This window comes from Sylvia atricapilla, chromosome 3 (genome assembly GCF_009819655.1).
Source record: "Sylvia atricapilla isolate bSylAtr1 chromosome 3, bSylAtr1.pri, whole genome shotgun sequence".
Lineage (NCBI taxonomy): Eukaryota > Metazoa > Chordata > Aves > Passeriformes > Sylviidae > Sylvia > Sylvia atricapilla.
In genome coordinates, this window is record NC_089142.1 from 91,263,474 (window position 1) to 91,288,820 (window position 25,347).

At 39.8% G+C, this 25,347-nt stretch overlaps 1 protein-coding gene across 1 annotated transcript in view; it reads right to left on the reverse strand.

The window, feature by feature from the left end:
- Window positions 1–25,347, reverse strand: part of KCNH1 (potassium voltage-gated channel subfamily H member 1) — a 104,975-nt gene that overhangs the window by 61,197 nt on the left and 18,431 nt on the right. The window contains exons 4-6 of the mRNA XM_066316140.1: window positions 22,447–22,575; window positions 14,779–14,897; window positions 6,501–6,893 (exon numbers count right to left, since the gene is read on the reverse strand). Coding sequence (XP_066172237.1) covers window positions 6,501–6,893; window positions 14,779–14,897; window positions 22,447–22,575 — 641 coding nt within the window. The remainder of the gene's footprint in view (window positions 1–6,500; window positions 6,894–14,778; window positions 14,898–22,446; window positions 22,576–25,347) is intronic.

Genomic DNA, 25,347 nt, shown 5'->3' on the forward strand with positions numbered 1-25,347 from the left:
GTGACTTAGCAGAAACACAAATCTGAACATTTGGAGTGCGGAAGAAGAGAAGTCAAATGGTGTCTTAACAGCCTCAGTAGAACCTACAGGGAAGGTCAACACCAGGCAGGGACACAGCAACACATCATGCTCTGGAATTCTCTTTTGGTAGGGGCTATATCCATCAGCAGACAGAGCAGATGTCTCTGAGCCACCAAGGTGTATGAGCATGGGTAAGACCAGAGAAGGCAGCAGAATTAAAATAAATTTTAATTCTCAACACCTGAAGCAAGCTTACAGCATAGGTGATAATTTAACCCCTAATGTCTTCCAAGGCAAAGAGCTCTGCAGTGCATATATACATCAACACAATTTGGAAAACTGAGGACTTGGGGGGAAGACAGCCTGCCCCTTTGCAGGGTAGCATAAAAATGGCATGTGATGGGTAGCATTTTTTTTAAGGAAGGAAGAGAGAAAAACTCATATTTGATTGGGAAAAAAAGATGGGATGGGGGGGAGGTGAGGAGATGTGGAAAAAGCAGACAGAGAAGAGAGAGACCCTCACTCAAATCCCCAGGAGACTCTGAACAGCAAGTGCTTCTTTTGCCTATCTGGTTTATATCCTGGCTGTGCACTTTAGCCCAGGAATCTGTTCCACACTATTTGCATTTCCCCAAAATGCTCCTTCCACGTACCTGTCTGCTAAGGAATAATTCCTGCCTAGCACAGGCCTCGGGCCATGCTGCAAACAGAGGCACTTACAGAAGTCAGACAAGCAGCCCACCTCCTCCACCACTGCTCTTCCTTTCCACTGCACTCCCCTTTTTCCACAGTTCAAGGCCACCAAGCTCCTTCTGAAGCTCCAAATACCACCCAGGAGCCACAGCAAGGACTTTCCTAGCCATGCTCCAAGGGTTTCTGGCAGGTTACAGCCCCCAGCACACACCTCCCATGGGCTTCGTCCTGTTTCTCAGGGGCTTCTCACACAGGGACACCCAACCACATAGACCTCCTTCACCATCACACCCCCAATCCAAGGCTCACGTCCCACTTGGGCACAATAACCCAATTGCTCGATCCTTCCCCAGAAGCCCCAGTAGGTGTCACCCAGTCCACAGGGTCTCACTTTACCCTCCCTCCTCGTCTGCTTTCATCTCATCCACCAACCACAATTTCCCAACATTTCTTCTACGCCTGGATCACACTCCGTGATACACAGCTGGGGGCTCTTCGTTAAAGACATTACATAAAAAGTAGGTGATGACTACTTTAAAATTTCAATTAGCCTCAGAAAATTATTCATTCATTACTACATTTAGCATTAGACTCACATGCAAAACACAGCACTGCCTCATTGGACAGATTCAAATGAGAGTGGTGAACTACTGTTTCAAACAGAGTTCATATTACTCAACTGTTTACAGTTTAAAAATACTTTAAAAATTATATTTTCCAGTTTGCAACATTAATCTAACCCAAAATCTTTCATTATAAGTCACAGTTCATTCCAAAAAAACTGTAAATGTGATAATTTATTCCCTTGTCCCTTATTGCATGCAGTGGTTAAAAAAAAAATGGGAAGTTGCATGCTTTCCAGTGTAGCTACTTCAGTAATTCCTAGACAGCTAATTTGTATTAGCATGAGAGATTATTCCACTAACAAGGTTTAAATTAATCTATTGCAAAAGTACTGCCTCAGAGAGTTGCCAACAATTTGACCAGCAACACATTCATTTTTTCCTCTCTCAGCTCACTATTTACTTTCCAGCTACACCACACTCACTTAGCACTAATTATCTTCATTAACTTCTATTTTTCTGTATTGTATTTTTTTCTGGGACTTTTTTTATCATCGTAAATTTTTGGCCTTTCAAAGCTGTACATCTTCTTTGTCTACATGCTAGCTTCTCTCCTATTCATTCACTTAAGTGAGCACTAGATCATTTATATTGAATACATCTTTCCTGATGCTCTTTTACTGTGCATTTGCTCTTCTACCTTGACTAATAGAGTGACACATGGTCCTCAATTTGGCATCAGCCAACAGTTGATCACAGCACTCTGCTCAAGCACATATTGCAATTACTCCTGCAAACTCCCTATTTCAGAAATTTATATGGTGGTGACATGACTGGATTCCACTCCTACCATGAGATTTCACAACAGCATCACATGTAATAAGTCGAAAATTTTTCCAATATAAATTACATCTTATGGCATTATGGACGAAAACCACAGTATTAAATTACTCAAGCTGACACTGCAAAAATATGCCTTGGAATTCAAAGTTTTAAATTGTACTGTTCTTGGCAAAAATTGTGGAATTTTCTTTAAGCCTGGTTTTTGTTAAATTTACTGGTTGATGTCTGAACACAAAAAGATAACGTTATCCCCCAAAGTAGGTGGTATTTCCTTAAGTGAGGAATAATACTAATTACTGTAAAGAATTACTGACAAATGCAATTTTGATCATTCGAATTTGAAAGAGACTAACACCACATGTTTCAAAGGCTGCTTAAATTTTAGACCAATATTTTCTCTTCTTACTCAGACTAAATTACAGCATGATGTATTCTCTTAACAATAGAAAGTTCGAGCCTAATATTAAGTTGATTCATCAATCAGTGATATATTTTCTTTTGTTGAAATTCTGTCAGGTCAAGAAAATAATAAGGATTTAACTGCATACTTTGCTTCCCATATATAAAAGCCAGGAGAAACATCCATAACTTTAACTTTCATTTGGGTAACAACAGAAATTTCTCTACAGCTATTAATTTCTTCATTTGTTGAATTTTGCTCATGTCTGAATATGAAATGCTGTACTGTCTCTTTTAGCACAGCACTTGAGATCAGTTTCTTATATAATTATATGGCCTTGAACAAAGACATTAATGTTTTTTCTTTCCTCTTCCATCTGTGGAATTCATACTATTCATACTTAAGTGCCTCTTGAATTAATTGTAGTTATTAATAGTCGTATTGATTAATAGTTAATGAATTCAAATTATTTTTGTGGACAAAAATATTCTCAACCATGGGGAGAGGAAACTGAAATTTCGATTATATTGAAAAATGTGAATTGAAAATATACTAATGTTCCAAACTGCAACAAACCCAAAGAATTTTGAAATTGTCTGAAAACCACAGAAGTCGCACTCAATTTTGTTTCAAGAAAATATTTTCTGTTACATCTTATAATGGAATAATGAAGTAAATTGCAAAACAAAAAGTTACTTCAAAATAGAAAAAAACATATCCAATACCAGAATTTTTTCAATTGAGTATGTGCTTGCCAAAAATATTGATCAATTCTAGTTTCATCTATTACAATTAGTGGATCTTTTTAAAGATTACAAAAATGGTTCCACTATTAATCTAGAGATAAGTAATGGGACAGCCCCAAAACTGCCCAGAGAAAAAAAAATACAAACCCTCAATACCCTACTATACAAGTTTTTACTTATTTGGAGCTGCAGGTCCTGTGTCCCTTGCAAATCAATTAGTCACCATCACAGTAATTACAGCATTCTGAAGAACAAATTGACTTGTCAAGATAGTTCCTCCATGACATTCTCAGAGTCTTTGGTGCCCTTTTCTTAACAGAAGATGACAGCAGATAGCAACATAAGCAAGCTTCCACCTGGTCCAGTCCCCCTTCATTATAAGGGCTGCAACAAAGCCAGGATTCTATTTCATCTTGCTTAAAATCATGTATGGAAAACATCAGACCAGGAAAATAGCAATTCATATTCTTCATCTCATTTTATCACCACTGTTGATACTGCATATCATTTCATCTCTGGCCATTTTTAAAGAATATTCCCATTAGGACTACCAGGAAAAAATAAATATACATATATATATACATATACTCCTGCAACAGCCATAGCCAGCTATGACTCCAGTGCCATGGCTCCAAGGGAACTCTTTCTAGCAAATTTAAAGTGACACACAGATTACAGTTCAGTTTGGTTATTTGCATGCTGAGCAGGGCAGCCTTGCACCTGACTTAATCCAGCTGCAAAATTATATGGTATATAATCCAGGGCAAGAGAGAGATAAATTTAAAGCAGCAAGCAAGGAACAGAGTTGACCCACAATGGAATGCTCTATATAACAGAAAAAAAAGAATAAAGGCAAAGATTTTCTGCTTTCAAGATTCCTTAAAAGTGGTTTTTATTTTTTCTTCTTTAACAGAAGGTTGTCTTTCTCTCTACAGGCAGTTTTGGAAGTAGTGATCAGCATATACTGTCCCAAACCCTCTCCTGATATGCACTGTGTTTTTCTGCTGGCATTGCTGGCAAAAGCCCTCAGGTCCCATAAAGCAGCCTATGAGCCCTCAGCAGAAGCACGGCAATTTACACCAGTGGAAACTCTGCTCTAATGATTCTGCAACGATTTATACCAGCCAAATGTCAGAACCCACTATGGGAAATGCAGATGAACAGTCTTGAAAGGACAGTATCAAGAAAAATCTTGATTTTTTTTTTTCCCTTGGGGGCAATGTTAGAATAACTAAAACTAACTCTGTTATACTGATTAAGAAGACTGTTGAAGATCCAGAGGAAAACTGAAGTACCAATCAGCTTCTCATTGCTACAAGGCAACACTAAGATGGACAACCTGCAGAAATACAAACTCACACAAGAATTTCTCTGCAGAATTGCTACCATGAGTCCAAAATCATCTGTGCTCAGTTCGAGGGCTGTCACAGCCACTGGTACTGACATTTTCCTCAGAGATGTTCTGTAGGTCACATCACCAGTCTAAAGTCAGAAAGCATTCTTTCAGCAAAATCTTCACCTTCTATCTGCCATAGGTGAGAAAAGCTTCCTTCCTGGTTTGTTGGGTTTTTAGAGTTTTTTTTTGTCTCTTGCTTAGTTTTGTTTGTTTTGTAATTTTACTTATTATTTTTACTCTTTCTGTCTAAGTGTCAGAAACTGATATATGGCCACTCCTTCTATCTCTCTATCAGCGTCACAGCAAAGTAATATGTGAAAGCCCTGCAGAATAATCTGCAGTGTGGGTCTTTCATATGACAAACAAATACTTAAGGACAGGTGTCACAAGGCTTTTTTGTTTGTTTGTTTGTTTGATCTGATTTGTGTTATTTCAGTCTGTAGCTTGATATAAAATGAAAACTTCTCAAGGGAATTAAATATCAAATGGCATCACATTTTTTCCACTGCATTTAATAATTTGCCTACCTGTCCTCAAGTAATTGAGAAAACCACTTTATAATAAAAAAATAAATTTTTAAAAAGCAGTGGGGTTTGGTTTTGCCCATATTTCACTTGGCATAGTTTTCTTTTGATAGCTAGGCTGTCCTTTGTAACATGCGCATATTTTAAAGGAAGTCATAAAATTTAAATTTCACAGGCTAAAATTTAAATACAAAGCCCTGATGAGGCAGGTATGTAAATCCCTCTCTTTTTCTGGAGGTATTCAAGCCCATTTGAATGCAATCCTGTGCAACCTGCTCTGGGTGAATCTGCTTTAGCAGCTGGGTTGGACCAGATGGTCTCCAGAGATCCCTTCCAAGCCCAGCCACCCAGTGGTTCTGTGATTCTGCACCTCACAGCTTTAGCATGTGCCACAGATAAACTCAAACACATAAGTAGTTGATGACTTTTTAACGTGAAACCAGAAAGCAGACTGCTGGAAAACTCTTAAAGATTTTATTAAAAATTCATTGACTCTCTGAACTACGTAGGCATGGAACTTTAATGTATTTACCTTAGGAATATTTTCTTGGCAGGCTGATCTAAAAAACACAAGCAGTTAAAAAACACTGGTTTTCTGGATTTAAGTGTCTAAATGTTAGGTTCTTTTGCTGAATTGTAATGTATTCCCAGAGAAATGAAGAACTAAGGAAGAGTCTAGATTTCCAGATTTCTCCCTACCCTTTAATTTAATTATGAAATTACCAGACAAGCACCTTCAATTACTTCACCTTCCTCTAAAAATACTGTTGCCAAACAATGCTGCACAGATCACCAGGTATCCCCACAGTGCTTTCTGGTGCTCTAAGATGATTCAGTGAGTCACTGCCTGCCTCTTTGCAACCTGCTATAGTGTACTAGAAGCAGCTGAGAAAGGTGTATTTTACTTCCCAGCTGTTCCTGTGAAGAATTGGCATCAACAGAACTACCCTGATTGGTCACCAGTGAAAGCAAGCACAGCCTGCCCTGAGAAACTGTCCTGACACACAGTTCAAACTACTCCTGGTAAGTCAGATGGAGCAGTTTCCCTCAGTGCTCTGCAAAGGGGCTGCTGTCTGCCTGAGGATGCAGAAAGAAGGAAAGTAAACATGGATTTTTAACATCAAAAATTACAGCAGCAATTAAAGATGAGCCTTCTGGCTAGGACTCATAAGCAAACTTCCGTGGATTCTGTGGGTGGCTACCAGAGACATATGTAGTCATTCAATAAATTCAAAAACATGGATTTCTTTCTTCTCTCCCTCACCTCCCCCCAGCCATTGGGCAATAATTACTGGGTGGAAGTGGTATACTGACCTCATCAACATTCTCAAATGCATTGATGACATCATATGGCAGGCAGGAGAGCAGGTCGATCACAAACCAGGTCTTCAGGTAATTCATGCGGATCAGCTTGGGGTCAGAGATCACCTCTCCTGCCGGCCCCACAAAGGTGGTGTGGAAATTAAGCACAATGTCCACCAGAAAAATGACATCTACGATGCTGTCGACTACTAGCCATGCCACGTTGTTCTGTTTGGTTTTGAAGGAGACGTTGTAAGGAACCAAAATAGCAGTATAGAAGGTTAAAATCAAGATGATCCAGTCCCAGGTAGTCTTGAATACACAATAATGCAAAATTATATGCGGTGGAGTCTTTGGTGCCTCTTGTTTGTACTGTGGGAGGATTTCAGAACCCAGCTGCAATACCTGTAGCCAGAGAGATTTCAGAGGAAAAAGAAAACATGCTTAATTTTTTCATTGTATTTTTCACACTGCAGATTCTCGAGCTCAGTACAACAGTTCATAAAAATTCATGCCCATTAACTCCTTTTATCACCACCAAATGGTAAGCAAGCCAAGAAAAGTATTCTGTTACACAAATCAGCATCAGAGTAAGAACAGTTGTTTCTTTGAATGTCATTAATTATTTCTCGACACCAAGTCTAATGTGTGGAGTGTCCAAGATAAACAGAGAAGAGAGAACCCCTTCAGCTATCTAGACAGATGAGACAGAAAAATGATGGGCAAGAATAGGCAGGAAGGCTGGTGCAAATAGAAATTGTTGGGAAAACCAGGAACAATACACAACTGAGTTCCAGTCCAGCAGCAGGACCACTGGACCACATTTTCTTTCAACATTGGCTATTTAACTCTTCACTACCCTACACATTATTTCAGAATGTGTCTGAAATTATCTCATACTACAATCTATCATGAATGCACAGGCCTTCCTTCCTCTCCTCTGGGCTGTGCAGGTCCAAAGCCCATGGATATCTATCATTAGCCTCAATAAACTCATTTTGAACTTGACCTTTTCATTCAGAAAAGTTCAATATCTTAACTACCTGCTGGTGTAGAATCACAGAAAGATAGAATCATTAAGGTTGGAAAAAATCCCTAAGATTAACTCAATACTACAGTGTTCTCCAACAAACCATGTCCCCAGGTGCCACATCCACACACCTTTTGAACATTTCTGGGTACCATAACACCATCATTCCCTGGAAAATCTGTCCCAATGCTTGACAACCCTTTCAGTGAAGAAATTTTTCCTAATATCTAATCTAAATCTCCCCTGCTGCAACTTGAGGCCATTTCCTCTGGTCCTGCCATTTGTTGCTTGGAAGACAGATCTCCCCCTTGTTACAGCCTCCCTTCAGGCAGTTGTAGCAAGAGAATGGTCCCCCTGAGCCTCTTTTTCTCCAGGCTAAACAATCCCAGCTCCCCTAGCTGCTCCTCACCAAACTTGTTCTCTAAACCCTTCACTGCCATCATTGCTCTTCAGACAGGCTCCAACGCCTCCACGTCGCTGTTCCTGTAGGGCCTCCAAAATGAGCACAGGATTTGGGGGACCTGCCGAGGCACACTGCTGAGTTACACTGCAGTTAGGCCTGAATTCAGAAAAGCACTGCTGCAGAAGATGATTTGCTAGCATGTGTTTTAAACCCTGGGCCTCAAGCTGAGCACATGCTGACACTGAGCGCTGTTTTGCATAACTGCAGTCTCAACCAATGCTGCCCATTTTATGTCTGTTTTATCTCCAGTTCTGCCCACTGCTGCAAAAAAAGAATTAACCTGTATGTAATTCTCAGGAACTCAAGTTTCTTTCACATACCTGTGAATAAGAATGTGTTTGTTTATATGTATAGATATACATGAGGGTGAAATCAACATCAAGAACCTGTGTCCAAATAAAGAGAAGTTAAATTTTAAAGCAAATTTTACCCTGGATGAGTTATGAATGAAAACAGAAAGGAACAAGGAGGCTTGCTTGAGTGAAATGTGTTTGGTAATGCCAAACTCATACAATCTGTGAGAAGTATTTTGGAGCATGGTTCCTTTTTCACATTTATTTACACATAGTTCAGAGCAATAGGAAGCAGGGAAGGAAATTAAATGACCATTTTTCTCTGGGAAAAGATAAGACAACACAGCTAGAATAGAAGGATGTCTTCCTTTCATGCTCCTTATCTCAGCTATTTTAATGTCAGTTATTTAGACATGGATTTTATCTGCAGGCTTTTCTGAGTGCCTTTTTTTTCTCCTTCTTTTTTTTTTTTTTTTTTTTTTTTTTTTTTTTTTTTTTTTTGGGTGGATTGGTGAGATTTTTTTCTGACAGTTTCAGCTAAAGGGAACAAAAGAAAACAATCAGCTGCAAAAGTTTGGACAAAACAGTCTCAGATGAAATTCCCTCCTGCTTTGAACATCACATAATCACTTACTCATGTGTACACAACAGGGGTCAGACACTGTCAGATAACAGCTCCTCACACATGTGTAAATGAGAATGAGAATTGGAAGCCTGCTGACTTTGAGTCCAGTATGTTCTCCTGAAGAGAATTAACATGACCTGCTCTGACAGACCTGCATGTTACCACAGAGGCATGGAGAGTTTGAAAAAAATTCAACGTAAAAAAAAAAATAAGAGGACTCAGCATTTTTGTTGCACTGAGTTTCTAGAACGACAACAAAGTGGAGAAAGGAAGATTTCACCTGCAGACCCAACTAGAACTCAGAGCTGTTCACTGCAGAATTACAGAATCTATTGATCCTGATTCATGTAGGTTCTCCATACTCCCAAAAATAAAGGGAATTAAGCTGTCCTGTGTTGAGAGGAGCTGGAAGAAGCACAAGGCTGCAGGAGGCACTGGAGGAGGCACTGGACTTCTCTGTAGGAGGCACTGGCCAGCCCATGCAGTCCCCAAAAGTCACTGGTGTAACTGGAAGGGGCAGAGGTTGTGTATTGAGTCCATATGTGTGATCAGAGCATTTTTCCCTTCAAGGCTTGTTTGCAGTCCCAGTGACAGATGTTGGGATGTCTTTTCCCAACAAAATCCTCAAGCCCAAATCAATATTGCAAATATCTCCTGCCCTTCATTTTGCACATTACAGCTGTACCTGAACTACTTGGAAAGCAATGAGTTACTACTGGCTTTTATGAAGCTCTGCATGAGCAGCAGCTCTAACATAGGATCCTAAGCTTGAAATATGCTTCACTAGGCAAGGAGACTCTTCTGCAACACTCATTCCCTGCAATAATTGATCAGCAAAACCAAGCATCTCCATCACATAGCAACACTTTTCCTTTAGTGGGATTTCAGTTCTAATGCTGAGATTTTACTCAGCAGTAGAGTAAAATTAGCTGTGGGGAGATGGGATCACCCTTCCCTTCAAATGCAGCAGGAAAGTATAATTGCTTCTTTTGCAGTCACAGGCCTACTACAGCTTATTTTTTTAGCCCCTGGTATTACATGAATAAGTTAAATATTTTGGTAACTCTTCTAATCAGCACAGGAACCTCAGCCATGAAAACTGAAAAAAAAATTGTTCTTCTCATCTGATTTTTATCGATACATAAATTGTATAGATATTGAGAAATATCTATAGAGAAAACGTATAGAGAATTGAATAATGCAGTCCATTTTGGTCACTGCTCCTTTCTTTGAATTTGTGGAAATTTTGCTCCAACAAAACTAAATTTACTGGAAAATACACTAATGTACACCTGCATACCCAAATAGGGGAAAAGGCAAGAACAATCTCTGTTTAGTAAAAAAGAAGGAGCTAAATTATGGTGTCCATTGTTTTTCTGTAAATAGAAAAAAACATAAAAATAAAGCCAGTGGAACTGCAAGGATATAAAATTGAATTGAAAGGCAGAAAAAACAGACTTCTAGTTCCAACTTGTTAAGACAATAAACTGCTGCTTCAGTGTTTTAAAATGTCATCACCAAATACAAAGCACTCTCTCCTTACTTGTTTGAGATTCAAGGGCTACAGCACAGGAAAATAAAAAAGGATTGGTGATTGATTGATCTTCCCTTTCTATTTAGAAAGTAAACATACTCTAAACGATCTGAATAGCTGTGGACCTTATTAATAAGTCTTTTGAACTTCTGTTACCCCCTGGAGTCTCTGGTGAAGCCCTGCCAATGGTTATTTAAAGAGACCAGGAGCCATGGCTTTAGCTGGTCTCCAGCAGAAGGATGTACACCAGCACTGGGCATGGAGAGGCAGGAGACAGGCATCAAGGAATGACACAGGGATGCCAATCACTCTCCAGGTGGGGAAAGTCACATGCAGCAAGCCTGAGGTGTCTCCAGCCCTCTTTTTGGTGGGAGTGGAGGTGACAGTTCTAGCCTGGGCTGCCTCTCACTACATCACTAACACACACTTTTGTAAAACCACTCCATCTTGCTGGCAGTGCTAGAGAGGAGTTCACTGCCTGAGGTGAAAGAAGGGCACTGCCCCAGCTTACACTATCTCTGCCAGCAAAGGCAACTTGCTTTGCACACTGGCAGAAGTCTCACAGTGCCTGGCACTGCCAGCCAAGAGCTTCCAAAGGCACCAAATTCTTCATTTCAATGAAGGAAGAGAAACACGCCTACAACAAAGCTTAACCATCTCAGAGAACAAGCATGTGCCTTTATCATAAAGCACAACAAAGAGCTCAGTACTGCACAGAAACCATAGAGGGAAGTCCACAGAACTCAGTGCTAGAGATCAAAGTTTTGTCAGGTCACTCCACTGAAAGTTACAAGAGCTCCTTTTTCCACCTTTCACGCCAAGGGCCACACCGAGTCTATTCCTTCACCATCCTTCCCCACACACACACCACCCCAGGGTCATCTGGAGACTAAGAGCTATATAAACCCCACTCTCTCTGCACTATCCAGCAAACCCAGGTCGATGCAAAGTACCTTCTGCCCTATTCCAAGGTGGTCCTGCTGCACTGCAGCCTCTAGGGAGAGTAGAGCCAACCTGAGATAGGTTTGCCAAAGTAGTCAGGTGTAACCACATGAACTAACCACATTCAAACTGCTTGTAAAGCTACTTCCCCTGGAGAGGGCAAAAATCACAAGCCCCAAGAGACTGATGTAAAGGCAAATTATGAAGAAAATGTATACAACTGTATAAACCAATATGCTGAGCTTTGATTCATGTGCACTGGACTATTTGATTACTACAATTTTCTAAATAATTGAGACGGCTCTGGTTTTGGAAGATTTGTCTCTACTATACAGTTTTATCATAGTAAAAGAAATATTTATTTCAGAAACTTATTAATGGAAGTATTATTTCAGTTACTTATTATTCATCAGATAATACAGCTGTATTATCTGCATTTATTATTTGTGGTGATGATGCATGATGCTTCATTAGCCCTCTAATGCTGGAGAATTTTATTCCAAGAGCAGAAACACCAAATTTCATCATGGGTTTTACAAGACTGTGTTCTTTTTTTAAACACAGTAATTAAAAAAAAATCCTATGTTTTTACAAAGTGGTGAGTATATCCCAAGTCGGGAATCATTATTTGCATCAAAAGTGGTTACAATGATTTATTCATTTTTAAGACTGTATGACTGGGGGCAAAAAAGAAGCTAACACACAACCAGTCACTCGTTTCCAGCTTAATCTCTCCTTTTCATGTTTTCAGTTGCACCTATTTGTTTTCTCTCACTCTCCCTTGCTTTTGTACTCCTAAGCACCCACACAAATTGCTCCCAAGCTAAGGGCTAGGTGCTAAGGCTCAATATTTTGACTGGCAACTTTAGTGGCAGTTATAAGCTCCTGGTAAACAATGTTAAAAAAATATGGCAAAAGTTCCATTCTTAAGCAGTGCTGCTAAGCAACATTATGATTTCTCTGCTTTTATTTCTCCTAATTATCTCTCTCTCTTTTTTTTTTTCTTTCTTTTTTGACACAGTCATGTTTGCCTGTTTGCCCAGAACTGCCTGGCAAAGGTGCAGAACACATCAGCTAAGACCAGAGGTGCAGATGACATGTATTCATTCAGCAGTGACCGGGAAGAACCATCCTTACAACCAGCTCCTTGGAGATTAAGCAACAGAAATCCATCAGTTACTTTACAAACTCCTATTGCAAAATGCAATGCAAAATGCAAATGTTGTCTCACAGTTACCTAACACACTTGTGTTAATTGCATAGTTAATTTGAGTAGTTCTCATATGACTGCTATTAGAGAAGTTAGGCTAAAAAAAAAAAAAAATCTATGCCTACTGGCAAAAGTCAGAGACTGAAGCTTCACAGACACCACTTGTATTATCCATGGCCTGTTAGTCCGTCACTCACACCTTTCTTAAACTGTTTCATAAACAATAAAATTTGTAAGCTGTTGTGGCAGGCTCCAACACCTTGCTCTACTCAGGTTCTAGGATGCAACAGCCTCCCTAGACATTCAAATATATAAGTGATAAATAACTAAGAGCAACACAAGTAACACTGCAATAAACATGGAACCTTCTCACACAAACAAGATTGATGTGAAATGTCATAGCGAGCAGCAAAAGAAAAAGGATGCATTTTAAAATTTCAGATAGGCTACTGCAGGGATGAAGAAAAGAGAAAAAATATTTGAAAATAGAAATGTGAAACTGCTAGAGATCCCATATTCAATATTATGAAGGAACCTTTGCAGAATAAGAAGCCTGGCACTCCATGTATCTTCAAATAAAGAAAAGTGGTCTTGTCTGTATGATTATCTGCACTCTTCTTTCCTCTGGTGTAGTTCTATTGACTTAAATGGAATTACAGCAGAAAAAAAAAAAGCTACCTAACATCACGGCTGGGGCCAATGTTCTTTGTAAAATTATGACCGCAATATTCAGTCAGCAATTAAAGAAACTCATTTCAGATACCTAAACTATACACTTGCTCTGTATTATTTTTAATGAATCAATTGCCTGTGCCAGGAAGAATGCTTGCACAGACTTGTTGACCACATTGACTTGCAAGAAGTTTTGGTAACATGTAGTCACTGGTGTCCAGACTGTTGCCAAACAGAATAACCTCAGACTCTTTGCCTTACGTTTTGCTGCCGACATTTTAGCATTAACTAAAATTCAAGGCTAGAGATCTAAAGATAAAAAAGGATTATTTGATATGAAGCCTTGAATAGGATTAGATTCCAAATTCCAGGACACTAAAACTACCTCAGAGTGGATATGTGCTAATCACATGATGCTTCTGCAGTACAGTGTCCATGTGAATGCCTGTCCCTCCCCTGTGCCAGTATGATCCATGTTATTTCTCTGCTTCCAATAGAAATTAGTTTCCCTTTCTTGACTTCTGTATTAAATACTGACTAGGTAAGATCCTGTCTACGGGAATTCTGCCACTACACATGACAACAAAACAGGAGACTCCTAGTTTGAATAGAAACTAAGACACATACAACAGAACTAACAGAGTATAATAAAACTGACTGTGTGGAGACCCCATGGAACCCATCAAGGCCTTACACCTCCAACTGCACAGGAAGATCAAGAATTATTGTCAACTCATAGCCATAGCATTCACAGCAGGAAGTGACACAGGACTGTCACGTTATATTGGCTGTGCTGTCACTAACACCATATCAAACCTCTCCCCAAGCTGTTTTAACACCAGGGAGACCCTGCTACTGGCCCAGGAGACAGCTACAAGAAACTTGGGACAGCCTCTCCCCCTCGTGGTGAAAGCCCTCAAACCCTAAGTGCTTTGAGGGGCCTTCTCTGCCTGGAGCTTATCTCAAAACTTTGAGAGGCAACTTAAATCACAAAGTTTCATTCTCCTGATCTGTCCGCAGTGCTGTTTGTGGCATCTTGTAACTGTTCTGTCCATAAAAGCAGCAACTTCAACACATGATTTAACCACTTAGTAATGCAGGGTTGGGATCCCACTGAAAAGTAACTAGACATAAATTAATTCAGAGAATAACCATGTCATGGATTCTCCAGGATTTCCTTGTGCACTAGACTGAGTTTTTCTCACCTCAGTTTTGCATGAGTAGATAGTCCAAGATCCTACTCATATTGAGACCTTCAAAAGAATGGAAACTAAGCAAGAAAGTATTATTTTAATAACACCTTTAAGACTCTGCTAAGATATGGAACACAACTCTGCAATTAGGTTACATGAAGTCTTTGGAACGCCTGTTTTCATTCTGCTGTCACAGGACACATTTCACAGCACATATACCAGATTCCCAGGGCAGGGAGGACTGACAGTTCTTGGCTCAGGCAGAGACAACATATCCACAAATGCTAAAAACATTTCTCTACAGCCTCCTGGGGAAAGAAAAAATTACCTCAGCAAGTCTTGAGTGCTTGTGAACGTTCTCTCCTTTCTGCACGCTGGGAGCGAGCTGCTGCAGCACTCCTCGGCTGCTCGTGAGGGCACGGGTCAGGCGGGCAAACTTCCCCCAACCTTGAGAAAACATGCAAGTTAGACACATCACCAAAAAAAGCTGCAAGTCTACCTCAGAAAACCTCTTACAACTAAAGGGAGGAAATAGACGTTAAAACAGAGCAATCTGCTTTAATACTGACCAGAAGGGAGTATAATTTACCCAAGTACCAGATAAAAGCAAGTCAGAAAAAAGGTGTCAGTGTGGTACAGTAATAAAACTCATGACTGCTGTGGCTTTGTATTGAATGACTACAAAAGCACTGCTAACATGAACTGCATATTTTGCAAGGATAAATGTCCACTATACAATAATCTCATATTAAATCTAATGAGATTTGGATCTCACAGCACTAGAGAGGACACTCCAGATTAATCAAGATGTAAGGTTAGAGTCATGCACAATGAAAATTAGAGTTGTCTGTAACAAAAGTGAATCTGGCCTCAGATGCATCAAGCATAGATATGGAATATGCAGAGAAATATATATAAAATAATAAAGAGCAGAGCAGAAAAGCAAAACAAAATCATTAATTTTACTCTCCCTAAACAAAAGGGGGAATATACTAATAGATTTTTTTCAAACTCACATTAAACATTTAGCAGCTTCTGGCAGAGAAGTCATATGCTGAATTTTAATTCAGAATATTTTTTACAGTGATTTCAAATATCCCTCAAAATAGAAGACCTTCAACAACAGTCACAAGAGCTAGCTACAACTATAATCTTTATGAGCAGTAGTTTGCCATAACAGAAAAGCAGAGTATACATCTAGGTATTTTTGGTATACTGAAAGGAAAAGTATCAGTCTGTTTAGTCCCAATCTTGAAAAATGCTAGCACCACCTGGGAGCTCTTGAGCTCCTACTCCAGCTAAGAATGCTCAGCACTTTGAAGATTCAGTTTATAATGAGAACCTGTTTCTGGAAAACGCTGCCTACAGAGCATTCTTGTAGACCCCTTTTAGGTACTGGAAGGTGCTATAAGGCATCCTTGGAGTCTTCTCCTCTCCAGGCTGAACACCCACAACTCTCCCAGCCTGTCTGCACAGCAGAGGTGCTCCAGCCCTCTGAGCATCTTTGTGACCCTCCACTGACTCACTCAGCAGGTCCTTCTTACGCTGGGGACTCGGAGTTGAGTGCAGTACTCCAGGTGGGTTCACACAAGACGGGAGCAGAGCGGGAGAATCATCTCCATTGGCCTGCTGGCCACACTGCTTTTGGTGCATCCCAGGATACAGCTGGCTTCATGAGCTTCAAGTTCACCTCGCCCAGTCGTGTCCAGCCTCTCGCCCGGCCCAGGTGCAGGACTGGGCAGGTGTGGGCCCGACGAGGCCCGAGGGGATGCGCTCCTCGGGGGCCGGGCGGGAGCGGCGGCGGGCCGGGCGCTGGCCGTGGTGCTGAACGGAACGAACGGGGCTGGGCCGCCAATGTCAGCCCCGGCGGGAGACAGAACCGACCACGGAGCTCCGGCTCCACCCGCGAACCCGAAACCTGCCTCCCTTACCACGCGCAAAATATTTCTAACGCCAGATAACAAAAACAGCTCCTTTTACTAACTCAAACCGGATTGATGGGGAGGGCATTCTCCTGGAAGGTTCGAAATTTGGTTCAAAACCTGAGGACAAACTGTCAATGTGCATTTTCTTCCTTACATCGTTCTAAGATTAGGGCTATTCGGACATACACAGAGAGAGGATGAGAAGGAAACCCTCACTTGAGCTTACTTGCACAAATGCACTGCCAGACAACTCTGTGGCATGAGTTGCAGCTACGAATGCTGAGCACCTCCTTCTTCCCAGGAGTTATCTCCTTTTGAAAAGTACAGCTTAACCCATTCCTCTGTCCTCAGCATCCCTTGTAAGCACCTCCCCTCCCTATGTGTTGAACATCTCACTTGTAGGTGCCTAAATGGCCCACAAGCGAGCTGTTTCCACAAACATTAGATCTCACCCTCTGCTCCAAACTCTGATCTGAATGCAATGTAACTGTTCCAGGCAAGAGATTTTGTCATGAGGCACGGCTTTTCAGCTTGGCTCTTTAAAGCAGTATGGACACAAATTGGGAGTACACACCCTAATTCTCTCCCCACAGAGGGTACCACACCTGGTGGGAGCCCAGCTTGGAGATACATCCACCCCTGTGCCATGGTATGCCTAAAACCAGGCACTGAATCAATGTGCAAGGCCTAAGAATTTCATCTTTAGAACAGAACATTCTCCTCCTTGTATTGCCTTTTGAGGTCTTGGTTTTTGTGAAAGAAAAAGACAAAAACATGGCAACTCCAACATACAGTTAGACCTGCCAATTGTGGCATAGGAAAAAGAATATGAAAACTAAACAGAATGCCAGTAGTAAACCTTTTGAATTATAACATCTCCAGTAATGCCTGAAAAGACAACAGGTCCCACTGAATTTATTGTAACTTTTCCTCTGGAACCCTAAGGGCAGACACAGCCAACAGCAGGTCAGTCATCTATCCAACAAAGACAGGTCAAGTAATGGACTTAAGCCACAGGACTGAACACAAACACTAAATTTTAAGGGTCATGGACCTTTCCAAGACAAGGAACTAAGTTTCAAAATGGTGTAAGAATATACTGGTGTCAGTTCTGCTAAAACAGAGGGACCAGATTATATGGATTAGGAGTTCTTTTTCAACACAAGCAGTGGGTATAGCCCTACATCCATTGTTTTTCTCTAGAAACAGAGAAAATATAAATTAAATTTTAAAACTAACAACCCTAGGTTGTTCTAATACAGGCATATATATATTCTGCAAACAAGATAAGCTCACATAGAAAACAGGTTGAAATTCAAGAAGCAAACATAAAGCTGGATACCACCCCATGGCAGCACATGCCTTTGTCCCTTTGATTCCAACCAATTTTTATCATTGTTTGGCCTATTTTTTTCCATCCTGCAGAAAGTATCATGCACAGACAAAGAAATGTGACGACATTAAAACATTTCCAGCTTCAAAAGGATGGAAAACCTTCAAGATTAACAGCACTGATTTCAGCACTCCTGCATTCTATGATGTTCTTTCAGTTTTCCACCATTTCTTCACAAAAAAAGGTGAATAGAAATTGCTTCTGATAACACCCAAGACAAGATGATTACAAAAACTGTGCCCTGAGATTTGTTTCATGAGGAAATACAGCACTGAAATATACTTCTGTGCTGTGGCATTCAACTCATCAAAACTTTTCTTCTTGAAGCATGAAGTTTCATTTCACAGTGGTCTTAAGTTGAAGACACCAATTTTCTGTGTTTTTAGGTTGATATTCAAGCACAACAACATTTATTATTTATTTGTCAGTAGCTATTTGTTTCCTACCACTCTTCTCAATTCATTCCTGATAACTCAAGAATTCAAACACTGGGAACTGTGGCGGTTACAGAACCCTTGTTACCACACTGCTGATCCATCACTCTACACAATTCCTAGAGTTAGAACAAGAAGCCATCTTCTGCTAGAGAACAAGCTTGACTGTCCACAGGTCTGTTGTTCTCACAACTGTGTAAATGTGAATAAATCATGATTCCAGCAGTTCTTGCCTCCATTCAAGCCACCTTTGTATTCCCACACATGAAAGATCCTTGCGTACATCCATCCAGCTTCTCTGCAGTGCTCCTTCTCTTTGAAACCTCATGACTAAAACAGTATTATTTTTCCATCTGGACTGGGAAAGCATACCAAAGTTTTTTTTTAATATACTTACTACTTCCCTTTCATTTGTTTCCTCTTTTTAAGAAAACATTTCATCCAGATGAAAGCAGAGTATATCTTAATCAAAATATTTCAAACACTGGCTCTGTTCATATAAATACATCTTTAAAAACAGTACTAAAACTAAAAAAAAGCCCCAAAAAACCAAACCCAGAAATAAAAAGGGAAAAGATGGAAAAGTGAATTTTTCCCTGAATTAAGATGAAGGAAACAAAATATTTTTTGTCTGTACTCCTGCTTGTTATGCAAAGAACAGCTTAGCTGCAAAATGAAATAAAGCATCTTCTGCAGAGGAGACAGCAACTGATGAGTGCTACAAAGCACAGAAGGCTACATCATCTTGGAGGATAACAACCATCCATTATTTGATTCAATGATGTTGAATTTGACCACCTCTTTGTATAAAAATGAGAAATCAGAAGCAAAAATTAGGATCCAGAGCTTAGTTTTCAAACTCTTATCAGACTGCATAGATGCTTCTGGATAAGTTCACCTTGTATTAATACATTCAAAACCTGTTCAGGCAAACTTCTTACAAGCTACTCAGAGTCCAAGCACAGTTTCTATTTGTCTGCACAAATAATTATTTTGCATAAAGTGATACATTACACTTTCTATGCTATTGTCAAACATCTCATACTTGGTGTATTAGATTCAAATCAGGAGAGACATATAAAGACAAAATGCATTAATTCCAAATATAGCATATACTTTAAAATTCAGCTAAGGTGACCTACCACTTGATAAGCCAAATTTAGCTATGCTATAGCTTGATTTTGCTTTCTTCTATTCAAGTAAACCTCATTTCCCTGATTTTTTTTCAAGGGGCAAGCAAGCAGGGAAAGTGGAATGAGGTTGTTTAAAAATATTATCAACATCACTAACACACTATTTTTAAGTGGTTTTATTTAGAACGCACTATTTTTAAAGCTTCTGCATTTAAAAGCAAGCTTACTTACCTTCCATTGAAGTAATAAAAGAAACACCTAAATTATCTGAATCAATTAACAAAGGCTACAAAGAGAAGTCTACCTTTTATGTGACTTTCTTGTTTCATCTATTCCAATGTCTGATATTATTAATCAATAAGAAAAGAAAAGCATGAAAAATTGTACTGGGACCTTCTATCCCTCTGAGTCACCTTCAGATGAAAGATGCCTATTCATCTTTGTGTAGTCAAACACCTGCCATTACAGCTCTACATTTTCACTCAAGGAGCTGCATCATTTGCAGCTGAACAATCAGGCTTGAAATTGCCAGCAGGTGATAGAAAACCAAGATACACCACAGCTAAGCAGCCTTTGCCTGACAGATTAGTTGCTCTTTATGTAGTACAAGAACATGATCGATTTAATGTTTTCCTTCACATAGACATACAGGCACTGATTTTGAAAATCTTAAATACTTTAAGCTATAACGTTCTGCAACTGTGCAAATAGCACATTTTATTAACATACCTGCATCTACAGGCAACCTGTTACATATTAAGTGCTCATAAGCACAGGAAACTGATTTCACATACAAACACAGTACAAGAAAAGTACTTGCTAAGCTGACTGAAGGTGAAAGAAGGAAAAAATAATTGATTTAGCAATCAGGTTTCAGTTCACAGTTTTAGTTTTTCAGCTTGAGAGCTCATTTGGGTTGAGAATATGAGAAACATTCCTATGAAAATTGCCCTCTTTCAAAAGCGTGCTACAAAGTTCCTGTGTAACATTGTACACAGCACAAAGAATATGCCCTCTTCAAAGCTCACATATATTAATGATTCTTAGAACAAGCCAATAGAATTTTACCTTTTATAGATTTTTAAAAACATTTTTCCACTCTGTGAATCCCAGAGCCTACTACAGATGATTTTCTAAAACTCCATACCTGTCTTTTCTTCTCCCTCTCACAGTATACAATTCCACAATGAGATCTAACATTAAAGACATGGACACACATGTAAAAAATTCTATTTGACAAATCAGCTCCTCCAAGAAATTGCTCATCTAACCATCAAGTGAGTAATACAATATCACACAACAAAATTCCAAAGCTAGCCTGCGACAAGTAAATTATGGAAGAAAAAGGGATAAATTAAGGATAAAAACAGAAAGTACAGTTGCATTTATCATGCTTGATTTGTGAACACAGTAACAGAGAACTCTTTACCAGTCTTCTTTGGAAGACTAATTTAGTACACAAGCCCTTTTGTACATGAAGACATAGCATTCAGGGAAGGAGGGCAGAGCTGTGAATCAGTGGCCTCTAAATAATACATTCAGTTTTCCTGTTTGTAGCCTTTGTTAGTCACTTTGCCATTTTCCATGGGCCAGAGAGAGAAATTCTGCTTATCATCAACTCTCCTGCAAGTTCATGCATTTATGTGTAGGTTTAGTGCCCAGACTGCTGTAGATATGTAACCACTGAGAATTACCATGCTCACTGCAAGAACAGTATAATTTCAAGATCCAAACGAGATATAAAAAGAAAAGAACAGGGAAAAAAAATAAATAAAAAAGCATTCCCTTTCTTCAATATACTTGTATTGAAAACAAACTTACAAAAAATAGGCGTTTCTTTGTACTGAAAGTGAAGGATAAACTGCCTATCCCTACCACATTAGGGAGCTCCTGTGAAAGCAAAAACACACAGCTACCACTCCTGAGTGAAAGTTCTGCTTATCTACTGACTAAATGAAGCAAGGGCCTTCACTACCAGCAATAAATGAGAGCCAGCTTTACTGCATCATGTTAATTTATCTGTGCTGTCACTCCTCATGAGGAATGAGGCTACAGTGAGGACCACTAGGCAGGGAAAAAATACTGTAGACCCAAACTTTTTGACAAGGTAAGTTTTTTAGTTTTATTAAGGCAATAAGGAATCAAACAAATAGCATTAACAAGGGAAAAAAATTTCCCACATAGCCTGGAAGAGGGTATGTTTGTCAAGGCTGTACTTCCTTTTTCATGGTAACAGGTGTTTCCACTTTGAGAAACTATGTTTTTAAAGAATAACATTTTGAGAACAAATGTAAATCAGTTCATCTTCACAGCAAGTTTCCTGTTTAATTTAATACTACAAATATTATCAAATACTACAAAAATGCAAACAGAACTTACATCCTTTTTTACCCAGAGAACACAAGTCCCTGTAATTCTGTATAGGGTACAAAATGTCTATTTCTGACAGGATCTGAACCTGAGTGAAAGTTCATGCTGCTGTCATAGCTGAGTTTGCTTCCAGGTTTCCAGGCTGTAGCTCAGCAAAGGGTTAAGAGTAGAACACTGTAGTGCTACTTCACTCACCGGGACAGCTTAAACATGATTCCACTTAAGATAACTGAAATCTCTTCACATAGGCTAAAGGAAACTAGTCCAGAACTTTAACACAAGAAATCCAGTAATAATGACAAGTAACATCAAGTCAGGCAGAATTTAATTATTCCGATCTTTGCTAGACTCAGCCAGAGTTAATTCCTCAGTTTTTGCGTATAGTTTCACACACAATTTGTACAGGGCTGTTGAGCAACATTGTGAATCCTTGAAAGCCACACTGGAGAGTGGGTTAATGGTGTATTTTAAAGGAAGAACAGTACTTATTTACCATGTAAACTGGGCTTTCTGAAGCAAATGGGGCTTTCATTAGCAGTGACCCTTTCCAGTGCAGGCCAGAGCAATTTCACTAAAGAAACCAGCAACCATTTATTGCACAAATGCCATCCCCAGTGGCACAGCTACAAGCTATTTTAACATTTAATTTTTTGCCTTGGGTATTTAAAGGACTTCAGCTCTTTCAAGATCGGGGCAAACAAACAAAAGCAGCATAAATATATAATTGTGAAAAAGACCAACCTTTACATGAATCATCCTCAATGGGCTGCTTGAAAGCCGTTATGTCATTGAAAGTGCAAAGAAATAAAACCACTTTATCCTGCTCATTTCGAATTGGAGCAATTTTCACAAAGAACCAGACAGGTGTTCCTGGAAACAAATACATGAAAGAGTTGGTCAATGGCAGGCAGAACAGTAAATGTGCCAGTCTGGATGTTTACATCTCAAATCAGCCATCTGTAAGAGTTACTTTAATGTTGCCTTTTTATACAAACACCTATTAGGGAAAATAACAAGGCAGCTGACAAGTCTGTTATTTAGGTTCTCTGCTCTATCTTTGCTTAGCTTTTTAACCTTCAGGAATCACCCTATTTCTGAACTTCACCTGCAAAGTCATCACTTGGGTTTAAGAACTGCTTTATGATCTCCTGAAAGAAGAGCCCCATGTATATGCCAAGGCTGCACACAACAACGTGTGTCTTGACATTTCTTGCAGGATTTGAGAATAGCCCAGCTGTGCCTAGGACATGAGCATAACACAGATTCTCAAGTCAAGAATATGACCAGTTTGGTTGACTTTATAATTCCCTGCCAACAGGGAATACCCTGAAAAAGACCATGCCGTAACTAGATATAGGCTACTATAGTAACCTACGTCTAGCTTCAGAGCCAGGCTCTGGGAGCTCTGGCCCAATCTGCAAATCTGCCCATGGAAGGGAAACCCTTCACAAGCTGCTTTTCAGCTTGCCTTGTCCTGGGCCTGCTCCCAGTCACTCCAGCGTGAAGCAAGACCCCACTGGATTCAGGAGAGAACAAGCCATTAGGACCAGAACACAAGCTTTGGATGGGATCATAGAACTGCACCTTTCTAATTACTGCAGCAGATGAACTGCTAATTAAAACTGCTTGAGAGATGAAAGCCTGCAGATCACAGAAAAAGATGGTCCCACAATAGAACCCTTCAGATGCTGCTGCCATTTCTCCTTGACCTCTATCCACACAGATCAGATCACCTTGAGGAGAGAATCTGTCAGTCAGCTCTGCCTTTCTGTATTTCTGTATTATCGACACCGCTTAAAAGACCCCAATGAGACCAGTGAAGTTCCATGTAACAAGGCAGTGTCTACCACTCATTTCACAGGACTCACCACACTGATTTTAGCCATATTTGAGTATAACCTGGTTGGAGGGCTCAGAACAAAGCACTTGGCTCCTGAATGTGATAACGTGACCTCCATGAAAGCACCGTTTTTAAGTCTGCAGTCTTAACTTTAGACATAAAAAGACTCCTCCAACTCTGAGGTACATGGCAATAGAGATACTCCAGACCTCAGCTTTCAGGGAGTTTTTACATGGGTTCTTAGACTGTCCCTACACCCTCAGAGACAATGAAAATAACTCATCATGCTTTTGCAAACACAAGAAGTAAGAGACAAAGAGGATTCAGGCTTGCTTGCTGTGAGCAACATTTTTTTTTTTATGTGTCTCTTTTGAGCTTTGTTTGGAGAGAAGGGTCTACACACCAGGGGCCAAAATAAGACCAGGACCAGCAGGAGCTTGACCTCCTGAGAAAGCCAGAATAAATAGCACCACACAATCTTTGTCACTCATGTAGCAAAGTCTATTTAGAGTTAATAGAAGACTATTCCTTTTCTTTCTCAGTCACAGGACCCGCTAGTGATCAGATTCTCTTTCATCTGAATTTTTCAGTATTTTAACATGAGCACGACATGGTATATTTCATGCAATATGTTTTAGTAACAAGGGCAACTTGCATTTCCTGTCTGTCAAAGGGCCACAAGAAAACCTCAGTTACCTCACAAGTTACTGTTTAAAAAAAAAAGAAGCAAAGGCAGCTTTATTCCCAACTATGTTAATAGAAGAGAGGTTATTGTTATCAGTGCCTCACCTGGCTGTTTCCCAGCCTCAGTGCTGAGCAGTCTTTTCTGGCTACAGAAAGGTAGGGCATCTCCAAAACCCATGGACAACTTCCATAAACCAAGTTCAATTCCTAAGGCTCCCACTGTGCCTGCATAACACATAAGCAGTTTCAAACTCTGGCTGAGATTCCACGCCATATGTACAGCCACTTCTATAAACAGCAGGGTCTATGATGCATGGAGGCCTCTGCTCAAAAAGCAGAGAAATCCAGATGGAATCACTGGTGGCCATTTCTGAAATATACTTTCTGCCTCCATAGCAGAAATTATTCAAGGGTCAATATAATTTTTTTAAAGAGTTAACATTCCTGAACAACCTCTTCCAAAAAAAGTATAAACAAACAAACATACTAAGTGAGAAAAAAGATTCAGCAAAGTAACTGTGCCAGTAAAATCATCACTAACTTGCTAATGAGCTTAGAAGACACTGCCACAAAGCAGCCAACAGCAATTTTCTAGACAGTAACACCCTTTACAGTACCCTTTCTCAAGAGCTCCTAAAATTGCCTGCCTCAACTTCTTGCCTACTTGTTTTTCCCAACTTCACATGTGAACTATTCTGAGGCTGATCAAATCTCTATCCTGCTTTTACAGAGACTGCTTGGTGACTAACTGCATTTCATTTTACCCACTTCAACACCCTTCACTAACACGGCAACTTTTTAATCAGCCAGGACCTCCATCCACAGCCTTGCTTTTTGATCTTTATCTGCACACACTTTTTTTGATTTGGGAATTTCTTTCCCCTCTCAAAACCCACCTTGGACTGTCTTACTACTTCGAGCTACAGCCATTCTGCTATGGGCTGCTCACAATATTGACCTTCATAGCATTGAGGCTGAATTACACACTCAGTTTCTTCTCTGCCTCTCATAGCTCTAAAAACTTACTACTTACTGTGCTTTTGAAGATGCTGTACTCAACACAGAAAAGATGCAAGTCACCCTCCTGTTCTGGCTATTTGTCAGATGCATGATGTCAT